General features: G+C 38.1%; 1 protein-coding gene across 10 annotated transcripts in view; it reads left to right on the top strand.

The window, feature by feature from the left end:
* AGBL1 (AGBL carboxypeptidase 1) overlaps positions 1-22,959 on the top strand; it is a 561,424-nt gene that overhangs the window by 239,699 nt on the left and 298,766 nt on the right. For all 10 annotated transcript variants that reach the window (XR_012017745.1, XM_072799089.1, XM_072799044.1 and 7 more), the window contains exons 15-16: positions 8,062-8,193; positions 21,218-21,394. Coding sequence is in view for 9 of the 10 variants with exons in the window: in XM_072799089.1 (XP_072655190.1) it covers positions 8,062-8,193; positions 21,218-21,394 (309 nt within the window). In the remaining variant the exon portion in view is untranslated. The remainder of the gene's footprint in view (positions 1-8,061; positions 8,194-21,217; positions 21,395-22,959) is intronic.

Consider the following 22,959-nt stretch of genomic DNA (forward strand, 5'->3'; position numbering starts at 1 on the left):
TTAAGTAAAAGTGTATCCCTTTAGGAAAGGGAATATAGCATAAAATCCCCTTTCAGGTAGTTGTAGGAATAAATTCTACCCAGGCCCCCCATGGTTCACCTCAGCCATGACTGGATGTTGCTCTCCCTCAGACGAGATACTAAGGAGAGAGCATGACTGCCAGTAACAGATCTGGAAAATTTGGTCTTGCAAACGGGGCTCTTGGAGGACAATTGAATATGCCATCAATATTATTTCCCTCATAGAGATGTTTGTTCCACTCAGGAGCTTGGGCTGAATGCCGCCCACAAAATATTGTGTGCAAGTCAGAATCTCCAGGGCTTTAGTGAGCCTTACTTGGTTTAATTAGAAGCATTGCTGTTTTGGGTTTCCATCACATACCCCAGAATGTGCCTTCTCACGGCTCAGCCTCACCTTCATTTTCCTGTGGCAGTGGCATAAATAATGCAGAGGTCTCACTGCTGGGAAGCAGGAACAGGACCCAGATGTCAGGAATGGAAAACACAGCAGCTTAAATCCGTCAGAGCAGAGCAGTAAACACAATCAGGGATGGGTGAGCTGTGAGGAGCAGGGAAACAACCGGTGGGAGGTGTGCATTTGAGATGGGGCTTAACCTCTTGCATAAGGGGCCCAATTAGCCTATGGAGGAACAGGAATGGGACCAAGGAATAGAGGCGAAAGGGGAGGAGGGCATTTTAGGAGCATAGTAATGTGGTCCTGAATCATCTCTTTGTTGAGCAAGAGATGATGGAACTCACGATTGCATGAATTAAATTAACCTTGCAATTTAGCTCAGACAAGAATTCACTGGAAAAGGTACTGGGGAGATGCAGAAGAATCTGATTTCAAAATTGTAATCCAATCAACACCATATACTTTGCCGATGAAGAAAGCGAGACAGGGGAGTCAGTTTAGCCCAGGGCAAGCAGGTTCAGAACTAACCACTCCAGCCCAAGTAAAACACAATTTAAGGAGATGAAACCTCCAAATCTTCATCTCTGCCTATATTCTTTGCCTTGGGGAAAAGCACAGTCATATTGCCTGTTCACTTAATCCAGAAATCCAGGTAGTATCTTTAACCTCTTCCTCATTTGGCCTCTAGATCCATTTTATCTCCAACTCCTGTAGATTTTACTTCCTACCGCTTTTACCCAACATCCTTTCTGTCTCTCAATGTCCTTCCTTAAGCTCCATGCTTCTGCTGCATTAGCTAGGCCCTTGTCATCTCTTGGGCCTGGTGTCAGTCCTCCAGTCTGCTTCTAGCATTCCTGTCCTGGCAACCTGACCGTGTTGTTTCTCCTGCCTCAAACACTTTAATGGCTCCTTTACCACCTTCAGGAGAAATGTCCAAACATTCCAGAGTGGTGTGCAAGGATATCGCTAATCTGCCTGCTGCCCACATGCAGATATTAATGTCCATTCTCCTTTCCTTTTATCCTTCAGTCATATTCCAAATGCTTTCAGCTCCTCAGATTCTTGGTGCTTTCCTCTTTATTCCATTGGCTTGGACAGCTCTCACTCAGTAGGACTCAACCTAAGATACCCCACCACTCCAGAGAATCCTAGGACCACTACATTGTATATCCTCAACAGTACCATTTATTTGGAGTGCACAGTGGGAATGATGCTCCTGGACTCATGCAATATGTCCCCTTATTTGACTTCTTAGAGACCCTGTACTTACCTCTACTTCTATCCTCCTCTCACTGCAATATGATTTTCTGTTTACTCATGGGATCATCTCAACAAAACACCTCCTGGAAGAGGCAATACAGAATTTTTAAAAGTGTTTTAAAATATGTATTCTGGATTGAACATACTGGGGTTCAAATATTTACTTGCATACTTAAGAGCAGTGCAAACCTGGGCATACCTTGATGAGTTACTTATTTTATCTGAAATTCAGTTTTCTTGGCTGCAAAATGGGGATAACGGTAGCCCTTGCTTCATCATGAGATACTTTAGATTAAGTTTTTAGCTCATTGTCTGAAGCATCCTAAATCTTCAGTACAGTAACTATTGTTTTAGTAAGCACAATGCCATATTATATTAAAATTTTAATTTCTTCTGCCACAAAGCAGATATCTAGTAAATACTTGCTGAATCAATCAATGAATAAGCAAGATACGACCATAGGTTAGTCTGTGGATATTAGAGTGCCATCACTGGGCACACTTCCTACTTACCTGGCACAGAATTTTTTTGAAAGGAAGCATTACATCTTCCCCATAGGAAAGAAAAAGCTCCCTCAACAGAAATAACTTGATCATTTGTCTTGTAATTGCCCCCTATAATTTAGAGGAATACATGTGTCTTATAATTAACAAGCATTTATTTTTAGGATTGTTATTTGAGCAAAAACCAGGACAATGTTGGCACCTCCTCTATTGTGGATCTCCAGAGGCCACTAGAAGTCCCAGGGCTAAGCAGTGCTCATTCCCACAGGTGAATAGGTCTATACTTTGTCATTTACCTCAGCTTCCAGAGTCTGTAAGGATCAGAAAAAAAAAGAAAACTCTTTTCTTCAGTTGAATTCAGTATTTAAGGGGCGCCTGTCACCACGAAGGCAAAGCTTCTGGCTTTATTGAGAAATCTGTTGCTAAGACACAGCCTTAATTTGTTTGCACACTTTTCATAAGAATGGTGGGTGTTTAATTCACAGAGAGACACTGAGGTGTAATAGATAAAGGTTAGTGGCAAATTCATGATGGCAGAGGATTAAACCTCCAACATTTCTATTGGTTCCTTTAGGCTAAAGACTTCCAAAGCATGGGCTTAGGTCCAAAGTATCAGCATCACCAAGGACTTGCTAGAAATGTAAATTCCCGGGGCCTACCCCAGACTTACTTGAATTGCAGAATTGCTGTGGAGTGGTTTATAATCTGTACTGTGGCACATCTCCCACGTTATTCCAGCACTCAATAACATGTAAGATCCACTGCTCCAAACTCTTGACAGGACGGAGTGGTTTTCAACCCTCAATACACATTAGAATCACCTGGAAAACTTTAAAAAAAAAAAAAATCCCACAGCTCTGGCGTCACTGCAGACCAATTAAATAAAAATTTCTGGAGGTGGGCTTCAGGCATTGATATTTTTATAATCTCCTCAGGAGATTTTAGTGCACAGACAAGATGGAGAAACACTGGCCTAGGGGGTTTATTTGTTGGAAATAACAGAGTCTTGGTCAAAATAACCCAAGCAATAAGATAGAAAGTTTTGAAGGAAAGAAGTCCTATAATCTTACAGGAACTAGAAAGTACCAGAAGCCTGAACCATTATCTTCCCATCTCTCATTTTTCTCTTTCTACACCCACATTTTCTGTTTTCTATTTTTCTCTATACATCTGCTTGATTACCCCACTCTTTGAGGAACAAGTACTCTGCTCCTTCACTGTTTCTGTGTTTTCATTCTGTGTCTTGTATGTGGTTTGACATGTCATTGGACTGACTCCCTCCTCCCAAATCTGCTTATCATTTTAGCTCTGGCACTCACAGCTCAGTGATATCTAGAATCTGGGCAGACTTATTTTTCTCATAAGACTTCAACTTGAAACAAGAATAAAGGATTCCATTTAAAAAATAAAAATAGTTTCTTGGGATCCCTGGGTGGCGCAGCGATTTGGCGCCTGCCTTTGGCCCAGGGCGCGATCCTGGAGACCCGGGATCGAATCCCACATCGGGCTCCCGGTGCATGGAGCCTGCTTCTCCCTCTGCCTATGTCTCTGCCTCTCTCTCTCTCTATGTGACTATCATAAATAAATAAAATAAAAAAAATTAAAAAAAATAGTTTCTTATTTTATTGGAGAGAAGAAATATTTAAGAAATATTTTTCTGCTAACAAGGAATTTACAATGTAATTTAAAGATACTCTCACCCCCAGTGTAGTAGTAGCTATCCATTATTGACAATTACGAGAAAGAGGGAGAGGACAAGAAGGTGAACATACAGAACAATTTCAAGTCCATAAGTCCTTAAACATCTCATACATACTTGGTCTGTCCAAAAACCTGCTTTCTGGCTCTCAATCAAGTCAGTACTCCGGGTCCTGCAATAACCTTTTTCCTGAAAATCAGTCCTGTTACCACTGATTCTTCCTTACTTCCATGGCCCACCAACAAAGCAACATAGCAGCTCTAACCTGCCACCAGAGAGTTAGTCTTCATTTTCTCCTATTGTGACTGGACAGACCATTAACTCACTGTCCCTTTAGTTTTCTTTGACATGTGTGTTTGTTTAGGGTTCCATCCATGCACCCCAAGTGTCCTGGGATGCCATCCCTGCTGTCAACAGCTTCCTGTTTATTCACTGAACTTTAGGGCTTTATTACATACCAAAAAAGTCACCATCTAGTCTAACTTCTCAAACAACAACATCATTGATAGCCATTCATCTGGCTTCTACTGAAACATTTATAGAGAATGGAAGTTTTTAAAAGTGTGCCACAGCATAGCCCTAACCATAGAGTTATTTCTTGCCAGCAATAGATACTCAATAGCTGTTGAATTTAATATAGAGCTGGAATCTATGTCCACATTATCCTTCCTTTTGCCTTCCTGTGCTTTCTGAAGTGATAGCAAGTTATTTATTCAGGTTCCAACTGGAAGAATTTGGAAATTTGTGAGGCTCATATCAAGACCCCTTTGAGCCTTCTTTTTTTCTGGGACAAACATCTCCAGTATCTTTAGCTGTTCTTTGTTTACAAACATTCCCATTTTTCTTGTTTTCTGGTTCCTCTTTATTGAGGTGCCCTGGCTTGTTCTAAAACGCCACACTCAGAAATGAAAAACACTACATTAGATATAAATTAGCCAGTATGAGGTACATTGAATGGATTGTTCTCTTAATATATGGCCACTTTACTTCTCCAGAAGCAATTTATGATTAAATTAATTTTTGACATCTGCAGCCTCTGATTTATTCTGAGCAAATTGCCGTTGAAAACCTGTGGATCTCTCATTCAAAATCTACTTCTTAGCTAACTGTGTCTATCCTACTTGGGCCACTGCTTGAATCTAATTGTAGGACAGTACATTTATTTCAATTTAAGTATTTCTGTTCTTTTTGCCACTTACAATTTCCACTCTTATTTACTCTATCACTTATCTCAATTCTGCATCATTATTAAATTTGACAAACACCTTCAATTGCCTCCTCTGTGTTCTCAATTTAATATGCAAAGGCTACATTTCTAGAGACTAAGGAACCAATGTGAAGACATACCTCTTTAAAATATTGGGATTTATGTCTCTTTTTGAAATACGCAATGTGTAGGTATCATCTTTTAATTTTAAGTACACAGATCACAGCTCCACAGCTTGATAAACTGCCACAAAATGCACACACCATGTAACCACCAACCAAATCAGGAAAAAGAACATGACCAGCAACTCAGAAATACCAAACAATAATACCCAACCCCCCTAATTTATGCCACTGCATTAGTTTTACCTCTTTCTGAAAATCATATAAAAGATATCCTTGAATGTACTCTAGTGTCTAGCTTGCTTGTTTATTCTCAGTGTTGGACAATATTGTGTCAAATGATTTTATCACAATTAATCAATCCATTGTACTGTTCACAGTTTTAAGCTAGTAAAAGTAGTGCTACAAGGTACCTTTTTGATATCTTCTGGTCCTTGGTATATGCATTTCTGTCCGGAGGGTTTTAGAATATGTGTATATTCAGCTTTAGAAGACATTCCCAATTTTTTTGCAAAGGAATGGTATCAATTTATTGTCCACAAACTGGGTTCAAGTGTTTTACTTCTTCCATACCGTGGTCACTGCTTGGTGGTCTTTATCGTTATGATATCAGCATCCTCATAACCACTTAGATGCAGTGGCTTCTCACTGAGGTACGTAAATTATATTTTCTTGATATTATTGAGGTTGAGTAGACTTTTATTTGCTTAATAGCCATTCAGACATTTTCTTTTGTGAAATGTCAATTGAAGATTTTTGCCCATTTAAAAAAATTGGGTTGTCTCTCTTTTTCTTGTTGAGTACAGAAATATATAGCTGTGCACTATATATATGTGTGTGTGTGTATATATGTACATATATATATGTTTGATATATGTATTACAAATAGATTATTTCACTCTTTGGTTTGCCTTTTCATATTCTTCATAATGTCTTTGGATGAGCTGAAGTTCTTAATGGACTATGTCTAATTTTTCTGAAAGACCTATTTAATTATTTAAGAGAGAGCAAGAGAGAGTATGAGTGTGAGAAGGGAGGGGGAAACACAGAATCTCAAGCAGATTCTATGCTGAGCATGGAGCCCAAAGTGGGGTTGGATCTCACAAACCTGAGATCATGAGCTGAGCTGAAATCAAGCGTCAGATGCTTAACTGACTGAGTCACCCTAGCACCCCAACTATATCTAATTTTTAAGTATTTTTTTTAAAGTATTTTCATTTATGTGTTTTTCTTGTTTGTGTCCTCTAAAAACTCCATTCTAACTCTAAGGTCATACAGAATAGCCTATGTTGTTACGCCCAGGTAGCTTTATAATTTTACCTCTCATATTATGATTTACCATCTGTGTGGAATTTGTGTTTTAACATATTATGAGGGAGGGATATACATTTATTTTTTTCTACCTTTATTACATGGGGCAGTAAGTCTTCCAAGACCATTTTTTCCCTACAGCACCAGAGTATCAACTTTGTCATAAATTAAGTGACTATATGTGAGAGTCCTTTTCTGAAAAATCTATTTTCCTCCATTGATTGATTTATGTATTCTTTTATCAGTAATACTATGTATGAAATACTGTAACTTCAAAACAAGTTTTGATATCTCTAAATAATTTGTCCAGTATTCTCATTCTTTGTCAAGACTGCCTCAGTCATTCTTGGCTGTTTGTACTTCCGGTTTGGCTTGGGATCAGTTTGTGAGTTTCCACAAAATAGAAACGAAACAAAATGAAACACTCTCTGTGTCTTTGATACTGCATTGAATCTAGGTAGATAAATTAGCTGAGAATTAAAAATTTTCATTTTTCTCAATAATGTGTCCTGCACATCTTTAAAGTTATTCTTATGAGATTAATGATTTTCTGCTATTTTAAATCCTATTTTTAAATTCAGATTTTTATTTGTATATTGATAATGTATATAAATGGACTTGACTTTTAGATATTGACCTTCTAACCTGTGATTTTGTATGTACCCACAGATGTTTGATAGTCTATGTTTCACAACATTTATGTAGGAAAATACAGTGTTATTTAGTCCTTTCAAATCTTGTACCTTTTAATTTTTCTCTTGCATTTATTTTTTTATTTTCTCAACTGTATGATCAAAAGCAATTGATAGCACCAGGTCTCTTTCTGATTTCAGGAAGGAAACACAATATTTCATTAAATTATACTACAGTATATAGGACACTCACACTGTCTGCCCAATATTATTTCAGAATTGTTATGGACAAGTGACTACTGTGTCCATCCTACTCCATCTCTTTCAACCATGAGTGTTTTATTGGGAGTAATGTTTCCTCATTCTGCCATTGTATGTAAGTGAGTAGAAGGCAGATGACTGGCTTTTTTAGTTCATAGATCAGGAAAAGGCACATATGAGGTCTGGAAACCATCACAGAAGTTTGGACTGAGGGTCTGATACTGTGTTAGGATGGGTGTTCAGGGAGGTTTCCTTGGGAGGGAGATGAATATAGTTTAAATGTGGAAGAAAGGGTAGTAAATATTTAGATTAAGAACACAGCTTATTGTAGCAGTTAGCTTTTGCTGGATATCAAACAACCTCAAAACTTGGTGGCTTAAATAAAAACTATGCATTATTTCTAATGATACTGTATGAGAATCATCCAGGTAAACTGGGCAGGTCTTTGGGTCTGAGCCAGATAGATTCATTCACAGGTCTAGAGTTGGCTTTACCAATACAACTCTTACCAAGATTACCAATGATCCACATGTGACTGGTTCTGCTAAGTAAACAACAGTATCTATCTGAGAAAGTTGACACTTGAGACTTTTAAGAAACCAATAGACATGACCTGGATTTTTTTTTTTTCTCCTTTGTTTGATCATTGCAGGTCTTCTGTGATTTCCATGGCCACTCTCAAAAAAAGAATGTGTTCCTTTATGGCTGTAGCATCAAGGAGACTTTGTGGCAAGCAGAGTCTACTGTGGGCACATCAACTATCTCAGAAGACATCACCTACAGGGTAAGCCACTGGGGAGAAGACTCAAGACATTTTGTGTCCATATTCTTGCCTTTGAGACACACACTCCACCCATTTTTCCCCTAAATAAGCATTTTGATTATTTTAACTATAGGATTATAATGTAAGCAGGTTGGAAGCATATGTAATCTCTCTAAATTTTTTTGATGAATAATGGCTGTATTACCTGGTTACTCTGTTTTATTTTCTATATGATATGATATAGTGCAAAGGGCATAAGAATTGGAGACAGGAAACCTCATTTTAATGCCTGGCTTTACAATTATTAACTGTGCACCTAGGAGTCCTTAACATCACCTCTCTGAACCATCATTTGTCACCTGTGAAATGAGGAGGATAAAAATACTGCTTCTGTTTCATGTTTATGAGAGCAACAAAATGATATTGAATATGAAAGGATTTTATATAACTATGAAGGAATGAAAAAATGTAAAACAGACCATCTGCATCCCTCTGTATAAGCATGCTCTAAAAAGCAGAGCAGTGATCCACTGAAACTAATTTTGTTTTTTCCTGGGTTCCAGTGGTTAGAGCTCAGCTATACCCCCACTGAACCAAAAACAAAGTTAAGGATGGGTAAAGAAGGATGGACTTTCCCTGTCTGGATAAAAGGAATCAGGAAGAAGTAGATGAGGCAACATTGTCCAAACACAAAATAAAAACTGGCCTTTATTTCAAATGTATAAAGAAAATGAAGAAAAACTATTGAATTGGAAAAGTCTACAGTTCTCCAGTGTCCTTCTCCTTTACTTTCACACAGAACACTTTACTTCTGATACTTCTGGTCACCAGATATGTGGGAGTTTCACCCCACCAAGCACTTCTGAGCTTGGTTTCCTACAATTTAACTTAATCCTCACACTGTCTATCCAGAGACAGTATCACATCCCACAACTTAAGGACTCAGTCCCACAAAACTGCTTCTACTTTTGATGCTTGACACAAGTAGGTGGTCCCATATTACCCACAACTTCTGTCCGGCTTACCTGTATATTGGAAGGTCCCATGACCTACCCCCTGCCTTGGATTCAATTATATTTGCTAGAACGGCTCAGAGAACTCAGGGAAGCACTTACTTACATTTACCAGTTTATTAAAGTGTATGATAAAGGATGCAGATGAACAGCCAGATAAGAAATACATAGGGTCAAGACTGGGAGGGTCCCAAGTAGAGGAGCTTCTGTCCCTGTGGAGTCAGGGCTGAATATAATCCTCCTGGCATGTGGATGTGTTCACCAACTTGGAAGCTTTCTGAACCCCATACTATTGAGATTTTCTGGCAACTTCATGTAACTGTGACCAATTATTAATTCTTTTCCAGTCCTTCTCCCCCACTTCTAGAGAACTGGGGATAGTCTGATCTAGGAGGCCACTTGGAATCACCTCATTAGACAAAAGATGCTCCTAATGTTCTTATCAGTTAGGAATTTACAAAGGTTTTAGGACCCGCATGTCAGGGACTGAGGATGAAGGACAAATCTGTATTTCCTACTATAAATTACAATATCACAATTATGGTACCTACCCCTTCCAAATCCTTTATTATTCTAGATATATGAATTTACTATGTGTGCAATAGCTTCATTCTCTGGGTTAACAAGTACAAAAAGATATAAACATCCACTGAACTACTGTTGCACCTAGAAATACCTTCCCTACTCCGTTAGCTTTTCCTCATTCCCTTTCTCCATGTCCTCCAGAAACATGGCTGCTGCCAATCAGTAGAGGGTCCCCCAAGGCTATTAGAGAAGAACTAACAAGTTATCTTCAGTGTCTTATTTACTCCAAGATCCTACCACACTAATGAGGATTTTGATACAGAATTAGAATCTGAAAGAGAGGGAGGGAGGGAGGAAGGCAAGGCAGGAGGGAGGGAGGGAGGGCGGGAGGAAGGAAGAAAGGAAGGAAGGAAGGAAGGAAGGAAGGAAGGAAGGAAGGAAAGAGGGAAATTAATTCTGGCACTGAAAAGTACCACAACCAAGGTGAAAGTTTCACTAGATGAGGTCATTAGCAGACCTGCAATGGCAGGAGAATCAGTCATTACACTTGAAGGTCAATCCAAAATTATTAAACTTAAATAACAGAGAAACAAACTTTGATAAAAAGGTCAACAGCCTTAGACACCTATAGGATAACATCCAGTGTGATACCGAATAGAATAATTAGTCAAAAAGGTATAATGAATGTAAGTGAATGTGTATACACCAAAATATGTAGGTGAAAGTTGACCGCAGTGAAGGAAGAACTTTAAAAATTCAGTCATAATAGTTGGATATTGTATTTTATTTTTTTATTTTTATTGAAGTTCAATTTGCCAACTATAGTATAACATCCAGTACTCATCCTGTCAAGTGCCCTCCTCAGTGCCCATCACCTAATCACCCCATCCCCCTGCCCACCTCCCCTTCTACTACCCCTTGTTCGTTTCCCAGAGTTAGGAGTCTCTCATGTTCTGTCACCCTCTCTAATTTTTCCTACTCATTTTCCCTCCTTTCCCCTATAATCTCTTTCACTATTTCTTATATTTCCCATATGAGTTAAACCATATAGTGATTGTCCTTCTCCGATTGACTTACTTTACTCAGCATAATACCCTCCAGTTCCATCCACATCCGAGCAAATGGTGGATATTCATCCTTTCTAATGGCTGAATAGTATTCTATTGTATATATAGACCACATCTTCTTTATCCATTCATCTGTCAATGGACATCGAGGATCCTTCCACAGTTTGGCTATCGTGGACATTGCTGCTATAAACATTGGGATGCAGGCATCCCAGCATTTCACTGTATCTGTATCTTTAGGGTAAATCTCCAGTAGTGCAATTGCTGGGTCGTAGGGTAGCTGTATTTCTAACTCTTTGAGGAACCTCTACACAGTTTTTCAGAGTGGCTGTACCATTTCACATTTCCACCAACAGTGCAAGAGGGTTCCCCTTTCTCCACATCCTCTCCAACATTTGCTGTTTCCTGTCTTGTTAATTTTAATTTTCCCCATTCTCCCTGGTGTGAGGTGGTATCTCATTGTAGTTATGATTTGTATTTCCCTGATGGCAAGTGATGCGGAGCATTTTTTTAAAAGACTTTATTTATTTATTCATAAGAGATAGAGAGAGAGGTAGAGACACAGGAAGAGAGAGAAGCAGGCTCCATGCAGGGAGCCCGATGTGGGACTCAATCCTGGTCTCAAGGATCAGGCCCTGGGCCAAAGGCAAATGCGCAACCACTGAGCCACCCAGGCGACCCGATGCGGAGAGTTTTATGTGCTTATTGGCTGTATGTATATTTTCTTTGGTGAAATTTCTATTCATGTCTTTTGCCCATTTCATGATTGGATTATTTGTTTCTTGGATGTTGAGTTTAATAAGTTGTTTAGTTGGTTATTTTAATATTGTTCTCTCAGTAAGTAATAGAACAACCAAAAAAAAAAAAAAAAGTAACTAGAGGAGTCCTGAATGGTTCAGTTGGTTAAGCGTCTGCCTTCTACTCAGATCATGATGCCAGGGTCCTAGGATCAAGCCCCACATCAGGCTCCTTGCTCAGTGGGGAGCCTGCTTCTCCTCCTTCTGCTCTTTCTCACTATCTCTGTCTCTCTCAAATAAACAAATAAAATCTTTTTTTTTTTTTTAAATCTTTTTTTTTTAAAGAAAAAGAAAAATTATTAACTAGAGAATACCTGACCTGATTGATACATAGATACAATTCTCAAAGCAGAAAAATACACATTGTTTTTGAGTCCACATCAAAATTATCCTAGGTAGACCATATGCTAAGCTATAAAATAAGTCTCAGTTTTAAAAGATGAAGACCAGTAGTTGTATTTATCAGTTATATTTATTTACCATGAGAGAATTAAATTGTAAATCACCTTTTGTAAGATTCTAGGAAATGTCTGAATATTCCAAAATAACATATTCCAAAATAATTCATGGACCTAAGAAGAAATCAGATGGGAAACTAGCAAATGTCCTAAACTGAATAAAAATAAAAATATATAGTATATCAAAATGTATGGTATACAGCTAAAATAGTGCTTAGAGAAAAGTTGTAGTTTTGAATGCTTCTATTAGAAAAGTGGAAAGATCTAGGGTGCCTGGGTGACTCAGATGGTTAAGCATCTGCCCTGGGCTCAGTTCATGATCTCCAGGTCGTGGGACCAAGCCACATGTCAGGTTCCTGGCTCAGTAGGGAGTCTGTGAGTCTGCTTACCTTCTCCCTCTGCCCCTCCCCTCTGCTCCTATGTGCTCTCTCTCTCTCTCTCTCTTTCTCAAATGAATAAATAAAGTCTTTTAAAGAAAAGAAAGGTGGAAGATCTAAAGTTAGCAATCTAAATTTTTACCTCTGCAATCAAGAAAAAGATGACCAAATTAAACTCAAGGCATGTAGAAGAAAAAAAGAAAGAAAGAAAAAAGACAAACTGAAAATCAATGAAATAGAAAACATACAAAGAATGAGAATCCTGGATACATGTTTCGCTTCTAGAATGATCAACAAAATGATAACCCTTCAGTTAGACTAATAAAAGAAAGACACAAGTTACCAAAATCTGAAATGAAAGGAGGCATCACAATAGACATTCCAAATGTGACAGAATATTATTGACAACCATATACCAACAAATGGACAAATTCTTAGGAGGATGCAAATTACCAGACTAACTTAAGAAGGCATGTAAAATCTGATAAGGCCTATTTTGAGTAAATAAATTATATTACTAGTTTAAAATCTCCCACAAATAAAATATGGCCCCGATGGGTGAATTCTATCAAACTCTTAAGAAATAAATAGTACTAACTGTAAACAAATTGGTTTTCAAAAATAGAGGAAAAACACTTCCCAATTCATTTTATGTGAGCTGTACTATTCTGATACCAAAGCCAGAAAAGACATCACAAGAAAAGAAAACCAAAATGTCACAAGCATCTATCTGAAAATCCTTTACAACATATTAACAAGTCAAATGCAGAAGCATATAAAAATTATCATTCGCTGTGACAATGTGGAGTTCATCGCATGAATGCAAGGTTGGCTTAACTTAAAAAAATAAAATGCCATTCTACTTCTTGTAAATAAGCAAATGGAAAAGCTACATAATTATCTCAATAGATGTGGAAAAGAATCATTTGACAAAATTGAACATCTCTTCAAAATAAAATCTCACAATGAACTAGGAACAGAAAGGGAATTCTTCAACCTCAAGTGGAGCATTTAGAGAAAAGTCCTATAGTTACCATCATGCTCAATGGTGAAATACAAAATACTTTTTCTAGAAGATCCAGAATAAGGCAAGAATATTTGCTTTCACAATTTTTTTTTTAAATATTTTTTTTAATTTTTATTTATTTATGATAGTCACAGAGAGAGAGAGAGAGGCGCAGAGACACAGGCAGAGGGAGAAGCAGGCTCCATGCACCGGGAGCCCAACGTGGGATTCGATCCCGGGTCTCCAGGATCGCGCCCTGGGCCAAAGGCAGGCACCAAACCGTGGCGCCACCCAGGGATCCCAGCTTTCACAATTTTTATTCAACATTTTACTGTGTATTCTAGTTAGTATAATAAGACAAGCAGACTAGTAAAAAGCAGTATATGGGGGGCACCTTGGTGGCTCAGGGCTTGAACATCTGCCTTTGGCTCACATTGTGATCCCAGGGTCCTGGAATCAAGTCCCATATCAGGACCCTGCAGGGAGCCTGCTTCTCCCTCTGCCTGTCTCTGCCTCTCTGTGTCTGTCATGAATAAATAAATAAAATCTTAAAAAATGAATAAGTATATTGGAAAAAAATCGAAACTATCTTTATTCACAGGTATAGTATTTTATGTATAATATCCTAAGAAATTTACAAAATAAACTAGTAGAGTTAATATGCAAGTTTAAGAAGGTAGCAAAATGCATGATCAATTATCAAATTCATGTTATTTCTATACAGTAGCAATGAATAATCCAGAAATGAAATTAGGGGAAAAATTCATTTGCACTAGTTTCAAAAAGATGAAAAGTCAATTAGAAATAAATTGAATAAAAATGCACTATGTGTACACTGAAAACCACAAAACATTGTTGAGAGGAATTAAAGGTGACCTGGACAAATGGAGAAATATACCAAGTCCCTGGATTGGAACACTCAATGATTTTGAGATGACTATTTTCCCTAAATATTCCTATAGAGTCAATACAATTCCTATCAAAATATCAGCAGGCTTTTTTGTTGATATTGATCATTAGATTTATGTGGAAATGCTAAAGGAACCAGAATAGCCAAAGAAACTACATAAGAGAAGAAGAAAGCTGGAGTATTTACCTTACATGATTTGAAAACTTTACATGATTTCAAAACTATAAGGCTACAGTAATTATGAATCTCTGGTATTGGCATAAGGATAGACCTATAGATTTATAGACTAGGATAGAAGGAAAGGAAATAAATAGTCACACATTTGTGGTCAATTTATTCTTGACAACAATGCCAAGGCAATTCAGTAAAGAAGAGAGGAAGGACAGTTTATCCAACAAATAATGCTGAAATGATTGGGTAACCACGTGGCAAAATAAGAATTTAGATATTTACTTAATACCATACACAAAATTTAACTTAAAATAGATAATAAACCTAAATTTAAGGACTAACCTATAAAACTTATAGAATGCCACCTACTAGAAAATCTTTATATTTTGTCTGCTTTGATTAGTCAAAGCTATCTTAGGTAGAACCCCCTAAAAAAGAAAAAGTTGAGGGGTGCCTTGGTGGCTCAGTTGGTTAAGCAAGTGTCTTCAGCTCAGATCATGATCACTGTGTCCTGGGAATAAGTCCTGCATCAGGCTTCCTGCTCAATGGGGGGTCTGCTTCTTATTCTCTCTGTCTCTGTCTCTCTCTCCCCCCTCCCCATCACTCATTCTCTTTTTCTCAAATAGATGAATGAATTGCATGAATGAATGAATGAATAAATAAATAAATAAATAAAATCTTTTAAAAAAAGAAAAGGTTGATAAATTGGGCTTTATCAAACATATAGAGTTTTACTCTTCAAAAGTCCCTATAAAGAAACTAGAAGATGAACCATAGACTGGGAAAAATATTTGCAAATCATGTTTCTAATAATAGACTTATATCCAGAATATGTAAATTTTTACAAGTCAAAAATAAAAAAAAAGACTTAAAAAGCAAAAGTTATGATTGAACACCTCAACAAAGACAATGTATACATAGTTAATATTAACAATATCTTTATTCATCAAGTAATTGCAAATTAAAACCATAATGGGATAGCACTACACAATCACTAGAATGAACATAATAAAAAAGACTAGAAATATCCAGCATTGGGGAAGGGTGTGTTTAGAAACCAGAACCATCACTTGTCACTGGTAGAAATGTAAAAGGGAAAACACTTTGTTTCTTCAAAGTGAAGCATACTTTTAATGCACAATCCAACAATGCCATTCCTCTGTATCCACCCAAGAGAAGCAAAGACCTACATCCACAAAAAGACTTGTACATAAATGCCCCTAGCAGCATTATTACACGGTATTCTGAAACTGGAAACAATGCAAACAAGTCCACCAACTTGTGAATTAATAAACATATAGACTCTTCATATTCAAACAATGCAAACAGGTCCACCAACTTCTGAATGGATAAATATGGATTCTTCATATTCATACAAAGGAAACTCATCTAGCAATAAGAAGGAACTAACTACTGATACATGTAACAATGTAAACTTAAAAAGAAGTCAGAGGAAAACAAAAAAATGTAAGGTTTAATTTATATGACATTTCTTATAAAGGCAAAAATTACAGTTAAGAAGCAGATAGGGGTTGCCTAGGGTAGAATGGACCGGAATTGAGCATGAGAGACAGGTTGGTATGGTGATGAAAGTGTTTGAAAACTGGATTGTTGGTAATGGCTGCAAAACTAAATATATTTCTTAAAAATCATCAAACTGTTCACTTAACTCAATAGAACTGATATACATATTTTTTTAAAAGTAAACATTTATTGATTAACTGACATGTGCCAAGCACTGTGCTAGGTAGTTACATAACAAAACTGAACAAAGCATGGACTTCTAAGAAATAACAGTTGGAGAGAGAGGCAGATTATCAGAAACTTAAAAGGACAGAATAATAAATACAAGAATGGGAATACTAGGAGGTAAGACAGAAGGGATTGATTAACTCTCTATTGGTGCATAGTTGAGTGGATGATCCCAGCTGGCTTCAGTGGACAAGGTTTTGAAGGGCAGATATGGATAAGCAGTGTTAGGATATTTCTTGAAAAAGAAATCAAATATCACAAATGTTTTTGTTTTTTTTTTTAAGATTTAATTTATTTATTTGAGAAAGAGGGAGAGAGAGAGAGTACACAGAGGGAGAGAGGGAGAGGGAGAAGCCGACTCCTCCTGAGCAGGGAATCCAATGTGGGGCTCAATGTAGGGCTTGATCCCAGGACCCCAGGATCATAACCTGAGCTGAAGACAGACACTTAACCGAATGAGCCACCTAGGCACTCCTCACAAATGATTTTTAATCAAGTTTGATTTCAAGAGAAATCTGAAGAAATAGAATGACATGAATTCTGTGACAATTAAAACTTGAGCCTTTAACCGTTAGTTGTGGATCACAGTGAATTGAGAAGTGGATTGAAATCAGTTCTTCAGCACCTCTCCTTGGGAAGCATCTCTTGTTAATGACATTTCCTGGCATTGATCTTCTTCATAAATTTCCAGTTGTGAGCAGTTGCAAAGATAACACCTGTGGGTACTACTTACACAGTGACGAGCATGTGCCAGGCACTGTTCAAAGCACCTATGTACGTTCATTCTTTTAATCATCCCAACTACTGTGTATTCTTGAATAGTGTGTAGCAATAGGATATACTTAACTGATGTTTGTGGAGTGAATAGCATCCCATTTTACACATGAGGGAAGGGAGATGCAGAGATGAGCTAAAATGTCTAAAGGTCCCATAGATAGCAAGAGCTGGTATGGGGACCTGGTGACTCAGCACCAGAGCTGACCTCAGGTTCTGACCTCAGTGGTCTTCTAAAGTGTGTGCTCTATGAGATTGAAACTAAACCGTGAGTCAACTGCTCTGCAGTTCAAAATGAAAGAGGCAGTCAACCCTGGAATGAACCCTTTTTGGGTGCTTGGTAAACAGGGGATTATCTCAGTGACAAGAAGGGAAATCTATAATGCAAAGAGAGGTATTAAAAACTTCTTTCCATCTTGGAAGTTTGAATATTTGAGCAGAGTCACTCCCCCTGGCCTTCTAAAACTTCACCCATGAGCAAAGTCCACTCTGAAGAGCACAATAGCAACACTGTATATTTACTGAGGGTCCCAATTGCTTTACCCCATTACTCAGGGTAGGGACTATTCTTACCCCTCTCTTTCAATGATGACAAAAATGAGTTAGCAGAGTTAAATGACCTGTTCAAGTCAAACCACAGAGTGTGAATCCAGGATTCATAGTGTTGATCCCTGGTCCCAACCATGCCCTTGCCACATGCTTAATTCAGAGAAAACAGAAGACATTTGAGTTCTGTAGGATTGATCATGAGGAACCAGAGCTGCAGAAATGACCTCTCTCTGGAAATGGCTCTGAGCTAGGAGCTGTCTGGTGAGTTCATGGCTTATCTTTGAGAGTTATATTTTCTGTGAATTTGGGAAACCATACAGGGCTTGGAAGAGTCAGCAGAAAGCAGATGAATTGAAATGCAACTCAGGCTTCTACAGTGTGCCTCAAAATCAGAATTAAGGAATCAGGGTCATCCCTTCGCCTGTCAGCTGAGACTGCTCTTGACCCAACTGCTCCTGGACAAAGGCATTCAGTGTCTATGAGGATGCAGAAGACTCATTCTTAGGGCTGCTTCATATCTAGTCTTTTAATCCCTGCCAGGTCTGTGTTGAGACCATGCTAAATTGCAGATCCTGAGCCACGCTCTGTATGTACATTATGTCATTCCTTCCTGTGTTCCTTTACATGCCCATGGGGTATAATACCTATTGAAGAAGTAGTTTTTTCAGTGACTAAACTAAGCTCATATGATCTGAATTAGAGCATCTGAGTTGACATTCTGGATTTGTCCTTACTAGCTCTGTGACCATTGAAAAGATCCCTGTTTGCCCTCTGTATTATGAGATAACAGAACTTACTTCAAAGACTTGTGATGATTAAAAAGAGCAAATGCATGTAAAATGCATGGTAAGTGTTCAGTGAAAAGGTATCTATTATAATTTTCAAGTTTTGGAAACCTCGATTAAGGGCACAGAGCAAGTGGTAGGGAGAGAGTGGAATGTCCCAAGTTTTTTTCCATCCAAGATGGGAAATCCCTGGGAGCATTGAAACAAGGCTCTAGTGGATCAATTCATATGTAGAGTTCATCTATTTCTTATTCATTTACAAAACAGAACAAGACAATCTCCAACTATTATAGCTATAATTATCTTCATTTCTCACTCTGACATAGATCAATTTGTGTGAAATAAAAAGAGAAATGGAATCAGGACTCTATTATCAATGCTGTAGTAGTTTGGGAGTCCATTATTTAATGAATGGAAAACTGTTGCTGTGGACATGTAGGAGAGATACTCCAACTGCATCCTGTAAAGTCCACATTCTCCAGGCTCCAATGAAGGGATCATAGCTTGCAGAGCTTTCTGAGATACCTACTATTAAATTGAATATGTGGTCATTTGTGCAGGGATGGTATGAGCTAAGAAAATCAGGTTCACTTAGGTAAGAAAGGAGAGACCATTTAAATAATATCCAATTAGACTTTTTACAGCAAGATAAAACATTGATAAATTAAAACTATTTCCAGGGTGCGTGGGTGGCTTAGTTGGATAAGCGTTTGCCTTCAGCAAGGTCATGATCTTGGGTCCCTTGTGGGTCTTCTTGCTCAGCAGGGAGTCAGCTTCTCCTTCTCCCTCTGCCCCTCTCCTTTGCTCCTGCTCTCTCTCTCTAATAAATAAACAAATAAAATCTTTTAAAAAATGTAAAACTATTTTCAAGTATCTTAATCACTCTAGTTGCTACCATCTATCTATCTATCATTATCTATCATCTATCTATCATCTATCTATCTATCTATCTATCTATCTATCTATCTATCTATCTAATCATCTATCATCTACACACACTATATGTGTTACAAATAGCATAATATACATATATTATATTTATGTCTATTTAAGCAGTCCCCTAAGGGTCTGTGCTAGCAGATTCTATTTATTTCAGCAAGTAATTATGGAGTGCACTCTATGTGCTGCACAGCTTTGTGTGCAGAGATTTTCCTGTGAGTGAGACACAGACCTGCCCTTATGGAACCTCTGGGCTGCAGAGGAGATAGAAAATAAACAGCTAATTACATGAACATTAATTTTACTGTAATTGTGATGAACACTTGAAGGAGAAAAATGGGGTGAAGGGATCACAGGCAAAGAGGGACAAAGTGGATAGATGAAATCAATTATGGGGGCAATTGTGGAAACTCAAGCAAGGACATTAGCAGCTTATTTCCCTTGTTCAGATGATGCTAATAGATCTGCAGACTATGTGGAAACTTAAAGATCATACTAAATCATATGAGTAATTATGTGAATATATACATATATCATAGGTAATTTATAATATAATTAATAATTGTATTAATCTTTATGTTAATATAATTAAGTTATATTAAGCATGGGGACAGTAAGAACCCAGGGATATTAAGATATTTGCTCAATGTTATAGAAATTAACAAAATTGCATTTCCTTAAAAATAATTTCTTAATTCATATTCTCATTTTGCTGCTCTATTTTCTCCCCACAGCTTGTCCAAAAGCCTGAAGTTTCACTGTTTGTTATCTAATGTACATAATTTTATATTATGTGCTAGTTTATGGATATTCTGTGGGCAGTGAAGTAGAGAACCCTTTTTGCTAATGTCACAGAAGTGACAGTATTTCCACTAACCCAAGGACCTGGCATACTATCAATTCTTGAGTCATTGTCCTTGGTTGAGGGAGGTCCGATGACTAGAAGCCCCTTTCTGTCAATTAGAGAGTGGCAAAGATCTACAGATGCTTTCTAAATATAGATTAAGTGGTCTCACATAATTTTTTCTACTCTAGGAAATGGTGGGATAGGAGAACCCAGAGAGGAGGTCACTTGGGTGGCCTAGTCAGTTGAGTGTCTGACTCTTGGTTTCGGCTCAGGTCCTGCCAGGCTCTGTGCTCAGTGCAGAGTTTGCTGGAAATTATCTCCCTCTTCCTCTGCTCTTCCCCCTGCTCACACACATGCTCTCTGTCCCTAACATAAATAAACAAAATAGTAGCTGGATAGCTACTCTTTTTTTATTTAAAAAAAATAAAAAAAATAAAAATAAAAAAGCACCCAGAGAGGATGTATTTTTAGTTTTGTAACTGGTCCAGCCTCAGATTTATGTATCACAAGATGGGACTGGGAAGTTCATTTTGGCAATCATACTCTTTTAGAAAACATTATATGCCACCTTTCATGATCATCAATGACTTGTATATCTTAGAAGGATAAAGGAATAGTTCTTAGTCTAACTTTGACCTGAAAACCATGAGATTGGGTGAAGTCACTCTGTAAATTTCAGTCCTTGTGAAATCTGTGGCTTTCCATCGAGTTCAATACAGTGATGTATGAGGCTGAATGTATGTAGGTGCAACATCAGTCCACAGTGATGCCGAAACACGGCACTGAAAAATTATGGTCTTTGGAGTTGGTGGTTAGAATTTGGATCTCATTCTAGCCTGTTTGTAGTGGGACTTATTCTATTTATTTCTTACCCTTCTAAGCCTCAGTTTCCTCATATAAGGCCAAACAATGACAGACCCATAGTATCCATTTCTTAGGATTGATGTAAGATTTGCAGTAGTATATATTAAGTGTTTTATATATATCAAGATGCTTAATAAATGTTGAGATGTTATATTTTTATGATGCATATCCCCAGCTCATCATAGTTTTATTTATTTATCTTTTTTTGTAGACTCTTCCCAAAATCCTTGATAAGCTAGCCCCAGCATTCACGATGAGCAGCTGCAGCTTTCTTGTGGAGAAATCACGAGCTTCCACTGCCCGGGTGGTGGTATGGAGAGAGATGGGGGTGTCTAGAAGCTACACCATGGAGAGCAGCTACTGTGGTTGCAACCAGGGGCCCTATCAGGTATGTGAGACTCCAGCATAAGCATACTTTCTGACTAGCAGTGATATACTATAATTGGGGTGGGAGGGGGTAGTAGCTATCAAAGACCATTCATTTTTTCTTTCTCTCCTGAAAGTGGAAGAAGTCTCCACATAGTCTGGCCCACAACCTGATCTTGCAGAACTAGTTCAATGATCGCCTTCACTGGCAGCACAGTTTGTGTTGATCCTGCAAGCAATTTGTACGTGCCTGCTGATTTGGTTTCTTAGTCATCTGCCCTGGCCAGAAAGTGGCAGGGAGCCTCCCTCAGACATGCACCCCCAGCTCTTATGGAACCTCTGCCTGGCCCTGTTATGTGCATGGGGATCTCTTGTTACCTTTTACACCAGGCCACTAGTTCCCCTTGCATCATCAAGGTCGTAGGTTGGCACACACATACTGTCCTTTACATCTGTGTATTGTACGCTTCTATCTTATGTGCTTATCTAAATCACCAGCCCTCTGTTACCCTGCTGTCACCAGAGTACACAGAAGTGAGTACATGACATGCATCTGGGACTCAGGCTTTAGTGTCAAGGGAAAGGCTCATATAAATCACATTCTTCCTACAGCTATATTAACTGCATGAGCAGCTGGATAGCTACTCTAGCAGGCTACTCTAGCTGTTTTTCCCACTCCCTCACTAGAGGAGCATAAATAAGGAACATTGTGACAGTGCCATGGTAATAGATTCTTTTACATTTGTTAGGCAAGCTGACAGACTTCCGTTCAACCCCAAGGATACCTGGACCTTACCAGCATTAAAGCTCATTGTGTTGGCTTTGATATTCTCCTGGAACAGCCAGGAAGCACTTGGCATCTACATGGTCCTGTGCTTGTGAAAATCTGTTAGCTATCAAAGGGAGTATAGGGAGTGACAGCTGATGAATATTATCTAACTTCCTACCTGGCCAAGGAAACACAGGGCTATCGAACCATTGGTTGTGACCTATTAATTTTGTTAAATAACCATTTAGTCTAAACAATTGCTCAAAATAAATGTTCTGTTATTGAATTAATCAATTATTAGATTGAATTCATCCATTTTACCCACACGAATGTCAATGCAGAATAAGAAGAGATCATTCATTGATGGTGCATGGAATTAGGCACAAAAGACCTGACTTTTTCACTGATTAGTGGTGCTGCAAGCCACATACTACTATGAACCTGTGTGTCATGTTATCAGATACTGATAATCCTAAATATTCCATTCCTCCCCACTGTATAAGAGTTTTGTAAAGGCCAAAAGAGAATGCAGATAGGAATGTAGTTGGAAGTTATATCGTCAGGAATATGTTCAGTTTCTTGGCATTCAAAGCCCATAGGATTGGGAAAAATAAGCTTGGAAAATTGTGACTCTAAAAAGCCTTATGGATATAGGGGCCAATCGCTTGTTTAAAGGACAGCATGTATCCTTCATAGATCAATTGGATTGGTGACTTTCTTTGATTTGTTTCTCCAAACACCAGTTCGGGCTAACAGTTTCCAGTCAGATAAGTATCATTGCCATTCACTATAAGTTAACTAGAAACTCAAAGTCCTCC

Source organism: Canis lupus, chromosome 2 (assembly GCF_048164855.1).
Source record: "Canis lupus baileyi chromosome 2, mCanLup2.hap1, whole genome shotgun sequence".
NCBI lineage: Eukaryota > Metazoa > Chordata > Mammalia > Carnivora > Canidae > Canis > Canis lupus.